Consider the following 6,990-nt stretch of genomic DNA (forward strand, 5'->3'; position numbering starts at 1 on the left):
TTGTCACATTTTCCAACTTTAACACTATTTTCACAACACTCTGAAGGCTTCCTGGGCTAACTCTACCTGATTCTAGACACAAATAGTGACATGGATCTTGGTAAATTAGAACTGGTGATAAACACACAAACAATGAAAACTGTCACATAGGAGTTTTTGTCTCTAACCCAAATGACATCCAATTTTGGCTTTTCTGAGTACTGTTTGAGGACACTATAATAGCTAGCTTTTCTGAAAGAAACTTGATTGTAAGTAAAAATTATCAGATATGAGCCGATGGGAAATTCTGACTCATAACCTAACCACAGGAAAAAAGTCTCTCCCCAAGTAAAGGAGTTAACAAAGGAAGCAGGAGAAGGCAGATCAAAAGAATCTGTTCGCATTTTCATGGATAATTCAGCAGGTAACAAGTCTTGTGAGATAAGGAAAAGAGACTGTGATTCCTAAACTGGGACTCTTGCCCTGTGAAGTCAGTAAAATATGGACTTAAATGAGATAGGTAGGTTGGAGATGAAAATGGCAACCCACTCCAGTATTCTTGCCTGGGAAATCTCACGTACAGAGGAGCTTGGCAGGCGACAGGCCATGAGGTCACAAAGAGTCGGGCACAACTGATTGACTAAGAAACAACAAAGGTAGTAAGGTAGGAGGGTGCTGGGATAGGAGCCTGTCTAAATTTTTTTTTTTCCCAGTGAGCTCCTGAAAGCCCAAGACAAATGGGTCTTGATGAAAAATGGAGACAGTCGGCAACCAGATCCTCTCATCATTTGCATCTCAAGCCTCTAACTTGTGGTCACGTGACAAGCAAATGAAGAAAAATTGGCAATAACCATTAACTGGAAAGAAAAAAACATAATTACACTGAGTCAGGATCAGACAGTTGCAGAGAAGGTACCAGTTCTTCAGGCAGAAATCTGAACATCAGAGCCAAAGAGAATGGTGACGGTGAACACAGATGCAATGGATAAAGACACGACCAGGTTTAAGATCGTCTTCACCTTGGTGGTCTCTGCAATAGAGTGCCTCATTGGCATTGCTGGGAATGGCCTCATCACCGTCATCCATGGAGCCGAGTGGGTCAGAGGCAAAAGACTCCCCATTGGACTGCATTCTGCTCATGCTGAGCTTTTCCAGGCTCTTGCTACAGATTTGGATGATGCTGGAAAACACGTACAGTCTGCTGTTCTGGGTCATCTACAATGAAAAAAGAGTATACATACTTTTCAAAACCATCATCATGTTTCTGAACTACTCCAACCTCTGGCTTGCTGCCTGGCTCAATATCTTCTATTGTCTTAGAATCGCAAGCTTTACTCACCCGTGGTTCTCCGTGATGAAAAGGAAGGTCATGTGGCTGATGCCTGGGCTTGTGAGGCTGTCCTTGTTCTTCTCCTTTTGCTCCAGCTTTCCCTTCTCTAAAGGTATATTCAACGTGTATGTGAACAATTCCGTCCCCATCCCCTCCTCCAACTCCACTGAGAAGGTGTACTTCTCCGAGACCAACATGGGCAACTTGGTTACCACCCTTTACCTGGGGATCTTCATCCCTCTGATCATGTCTATGCTGGTGGCCACCCTGCTGATCATCTCTCTCAAAAGACACACCTTCCACATGAAAAGCAATGCCACTGGCTCCAGGGACCCCAGCATGGAGGCTCACCTGGGGGCCATCAGAGCCATCAGCTATTTTCTCATTTTCTACATTCTCAATGCAGTTGCTCTGTTTTTTTTCCATATCCAACATCTTTGCCGCCAACAGCTCCTGGAATATTTTATGCAAAATCATCATGGCTGCCTACCCTGCTGGCCACTCAGTGCTACTGATCTTGGGCAACCCTGGGCTGAAAAGGGCATGGAAGCAGTTTCAGCACCAAGTTCATCTCTACCTGTAAGGGCAAACCCACAGGGGACCACAGGATCTGCTCCAATCAAGCTCTGACTTCTCCTCTCCTTGACCTCTTTCCCCACCCATCTTTTCTTCCCTAATCTGCTCTGACACTTCTCAGGTAACTGGATTCATTCATGAATGTGAAGCTGAATTTTTTCACTTGAGATTCTAAGTAGAAGTAGCTAAACCACTCTAAGATGGATTTATGAAAGCTCCTTAATCTATGGTCATTTGCATGCTGTCCTTAGATCTTCTCTGCTTCCTCCCCCACTGAACCTTAAGGAGAGGGTGACCAGATATTTCTGTTTGCCTGGGATGAGCTCTGTTTGCGCCTGTTGGCAGTTTTCATCCTTTCATTTCCAAGGATAGCTTGGTCTGGATGAAAAATTATATGGTCACCCTACTTAAGGAACCCTACTAACCCAGAGTCAAGAAAAAGGAGGGCTAGTGAAAAGCATGGTGTGCATCTCAAGGGGTAGAAGGGACATCTGAATGCCTATAGATAAAGAGGATCCAGGAGAGAAAATCTGGCCCAAATTTTCAAGTGGTGTAGAAGTTTCAAGGAAAATGAAGAGTGAAGAAAAAGCCTTTGGACTTGGCTAAAAGAAGGTTGGGCTTCCCTGGTGGCTCAGTGGTAAAGAATCCTCCTGCTGATGCAGGTAGGAAGACCCCTCTGGAGAAGGAAACCCACTCAAATAGCAGGCAACCCACTCCAGTATTCTTGCATGGAAAATCCCAAGGACAGAGGAGTCTGGCAGGCTATAGTCCCTGGGGTGACAGGAGAGTCAGACACAACTGAGCGACTAAACAACAACAACAAAAGGCTAAGGATCTGGTGGCACTCAGATCACAGGAGTTTCCAGAAATCACGCAAAGATGAAAACAGTGAGGCGTTTTGTAAAGCCCAGTCTTTTCAGGAGTCTGGTTGGAGGTAAAGATGAAGCAGAGGGTGGCAGGTGGGTGGTGGTGGCTGGTCAACTGGATGCTTGGATCATATGTTTCCAAATGATAAGGGACAACTCGAGAAGAAAGGAAAGGAAGGACAGTGTAAAGAGTGATGTGAGCAGGAAGTAGAAAATAGAAAGAGGCCAGACTGGAGGATCATCTCTTTTGCTCCCCTCCTGGGTCTGTGACAATATACGCGCACCGGTGCCTGGGCTTTACCAGTTCTGGGTCAGCTGGCGGAACTAGCAGGGTGGGGCAGGGTATCTAGGAGGGGCTGCTGGACAAGCAAACACTACTTACTGCTCACTGTCGCTCTCCAGAATGAGACCCGCAGCAGAGCCTCCGAAGGTGATCACAGAGTAAGACAGCCCTCTTCCCACATATCTTGGAACCAGAAGTTAGGAGGTTGGGTTTTCTTATATTGGGTATTTTTAAAATCAGAATTACTAAGGTAACTGGGGGAAAAAATGCTACTGATCATATCAAGCTTAAGAGGCTAAGTGAAAACGTGAGGTCATCGGCAAATGCTAAATTCTGAGTTCCTGGACCTTTGAGCACTTTTTTCAGAGAGTCCCTTACCTCCCAAGTGGAAAAAAAAAAATCACACATACACACACACACATATTCACTCACATTCATCCCTTTATAGTTCAAAGAGCTTGGTACTTACTCAACTGGAAAGGAAAATGTTTATAGAAAACACACTCCTTTGATAGCTTTCCTAACTGAAATTTATTTAAAACTGTTTAAGGTTGGCATGACAGTTATCGTAAAAAAAAAATAGATCTTGAAGTTTCATTTCAATGCCTAAAGAAAAGAGAAATATACATTTTCCCCAAATAATACAAGCACTAATATCTACTGAAAAACAGAAAACGGATTCAAAGTTATCATGTCATTAATATGAACATTGCCAAGAAAATAAAGTGTATAATCCCTCTCCATGCTTATTAAGAAGAAATAGTATCTCATTTGCAAAAGCCGAAGGAGGCAGAGCGCTAACAAGAGCTTTAAGGATGATGACATCCTTATCGATACTGTATGTTGCCCTACTTTAACCAGATCAAGTTCTCTCCTGGCTACTCCTCCCTCCCTCCCCATTTTTTCTTGCTTTCTGTAGAATGCACCTAAAGTTCCACAATGGGCCAGACTACCCTGTCTTCGAATTGGTTGGCTTTGGACAGAAACCAGCATTCCTAGGGGATCCACTTTGCAAACTCTGCACAACACCCCTGTCCCCTGGGAGCAGTTGAAAGTTATGGCAGGAAGGATTTCTTTACCCATAAAATCACCCCCCACATTATCCACCACATGGAGCAGTCTCTACTGAATAAGAGACAAGAAAGCAGAAGTTCAATCAACCGGTAACAAGTCTTGAGATGAGCGAGGTGGGGCTGAAACCAAGGGCAGAAATCAGAAGCCATCGGGGAAGGGCAGGAAGAGACACCGGGAGAGAAGGGGCCCTCCACCCAAAGTCCCCGTGGAGAGAAGCACACTCCTTACAGGGAAGTGGAGAATATAAATTTACTCAGAAAGGTGGGCTTGTGGGAAGAGGTAGGACAAACAAAGTGGGGAGCCAGTCCTCAGTGTGTGAAAGCTGGGGGGCTCTCTGGACCCCTTCTCTGGACTGAGAGGCACTGCCTTTTACAGGAGACATGATGGATGGCCATGGATGGATTCTAGAGCCAGGGACGTGACCTAGATGGCCCAGGCAGGGCAGACTCAGGGAAGAAAACAGCAGTGCCGAGGTGAGGGTGGAGAACAGAGCTACAAGCACTGGGAGAGGGAAGGTGTGAAGGCGTTGAGCTCCAAAGACAAACTTGGCCGGTCTCCTTGGGAGAAGGGCTCTACTGACAACTCCTGCTCAGGCCTCCAGAGAGTATTCCCACAAACCAGGGAACAAAACATCTTCAAGAGCTTTCCAGAGGAACTTGTCTTGCCCAGGGTGGGATGTGGTATGGTAGGGGTGCTCTGTCTGCAAAGCTAGCCTGTCAACCAGCCTCATTGAGGGGAAACAGGTTGTTTTTAAGTTTTTCGTTTGTTTCTCATTTGGTTTTCCTCCTTGCTTTTAGTAAAGGGTCTAAAGAGTGTTCCACCCTCACGCAGCTGCATCAGGAGAAAATAAGAGAAAAGTGGTTTTGAAGTTAGTCCAGGGCGAAACAGAACCAGTAATCCCCTGGGTCGGATTTGGTTTGGGTGTGGCAGAAGCAGTCAGAGGGGAACCAAGGAAGGAAACAGACCCATAGACTTAAGAGAAGGAACTGTGGTTGGGTGTGGGGTGAGGGATGGTTAGGGACTGACGCGTACACACTGCTACACTTAAAACGGATAACCCCCAATGACCTACTGTATAGCACTGGGAACTCTGCTCAATATTATGTAACAACCTAAATGGGAAAAGAATTTGAAAAAGAATAAATGCATGTGTGTGTGTAACAGAATCACTTTGCTGTACACCTGAAGCTGACACAACACTGCATATCACTGGTACTCCAACAGAAAATAGAGTTTAAAAACATTACTAAAGTATTTTAAAAAGGAAACAGCCATAAAATAAGACATTTTTAAAAAAGAACCCCAAGGTGGAACATTCATGGAAAAATCTCACCTCAGCAGCTGCACCCATCTCCCAAGTCCCACCTTCCTCTCTCCTACCCTGTGGTCCCCACAGTGAAGATGACTTAAGCCTGGGGTCCTGGCTTGGCTACTTAGGGGTGTGTGACTCAGGTGTGTTACTGCCTGTCTCTGAACCTCGGTTTCTGTATCTGTAAAATAGGAATAACGATAAGAATATCGACCGCCTAGGATTTTCTGTCTCGGCCTCAGAAATGAGCGAGAGAAAACACTGGCCTGAGTAAGCTCTCAGGAACCATTGGCCGTTCACTGTCTAAAGGTGAGGGACGGGAGGCTGAGAGGCAGGGTGTTGGAGAACGCGGACTCTCAGAGCAGGTCAGGTGAGAAAAGGCCACAGCCAGACTGAGCCAGATGCACACAGAGGACCAGGCCCGAGCCAGGGACTCCGGCAGAACACAGCTTAGTCTGCAGCAGCTCACCCGCCCCAGCGGGGAGGGAGGAAGAGGGGGCACCCTGAAGGCTCCAGCTCCTGCACCCACTCCTGACAACATCAGAAAGACTCCAGGGTTTAGCGCCTTGGCAGTGGTTCAAGTCTCTGTCTAGAACAAAGCAGGGCACTGGGTCAGGGGTCAGCAAACCCTCGGTCGAGCCTCACAGTAACTATATGAAGCTCTGTGGGCCCCTGTCACAAGCCCTCCAGGTTCTTCTGTAGCACAAAACCCACCAGAGGCAACATGTATGGCTGTCCTCCAATAATATTTGATTTACTGGCACTGAAATGTGAATTTCATTTAATTTTTCATATGTCAGGAAATATTCTCATTTTTCAACCATTTAAACATGCAAAAAGCATTCTTGGCTCATGAGCTCTACAAAAATAGGCAGTGGGTCGGTTTTGACCCCCAAACCCCAGTTTGCCAACCGGGCACTTGGCACTTTCTCCAACCCAAGGGGGGAGTGAAACCCACCACCAAACTCCACTTATCTTCACTGTAAACCAGAGACACTCCTCATGACAGCTTTTGCCATGTTTCGAACACGGCAGGCAACTTTCCGAATATTTTTGCCACTTCTAATTTCTCCAGCTTTCATCCACCGCTTTGCAATCCCTAAAACACAACCTTTTAATTGTTTGTGAAAAATAAAGACTCATCTAATGCGCTGGTCCCTCCTCCCCCACCACTTCCCCCATCACCACAATGCTGTTAAGGACAGACATACAGGTCCCAAGTGAGTTTTTATCTTAAGCTCTGACAGGGACCACCCTGAAGCTATTCAGTCAATAACAAGGAGTAAAGGCTGGCAGACAGGTTCCTACAGAGTCCCTGGGAATAATGTGGAGGCTATGTCTCCGACTCTGACATGATCACACTCCTACAAACTCCCACTGTCAGACTGGACCCTTGGCTGCCTTTCTCTTCGCGGATCTGATCCAGGGGCAGCGTTTACATGTTTGCATTCTTTCAGATGGTAGGTAACTGGCTGGTTGATTACACGATAGCAGGAGAGGCCCAGCGTCTGTGTGGCACTGGAGAAGGACCTGGAAGATCCTTGGTGTCACAGATCTAGACTTGGGTCTCCAC

General features: G+C 46.3%; 1 protein-coding gene across 1 annotated transcript; it reads left to right on the top strand.

Moving 5' to 3' along the window:
- Positions 1-936: 936 nt before the first annotated feature.
- Positions 937-1,999, top strand: TAS2R40 (taste 2 receptor member 40). Its single transcript, XM_010804639.4, is given in 3 exon segments — positions 937-1,100; positions 1,102-1,723; positions 1,725-1,999. Coding segments are annotated over 3 exon segments (954 nt in total). The 3' UTR covers positions 1,893-1,999.
- Positions 2,000-6,990: the final 4,991 nt, after the last annotated feature.

Source organism: Bos taurus, chromosome 4 (genome assembly GCF_002263795.3).
Source record: "Bos taurus isolate L1 Dominette 01449 registration number 42190680 breed Hereford chromosome 4, ARS-UCD2.0, whole genome shotgun sequence".
NCBI lineage: Eukaryota > Metazoa > Chordata > Mammalia > Artiodactyla > Bovidae > Bos > Bos taurus.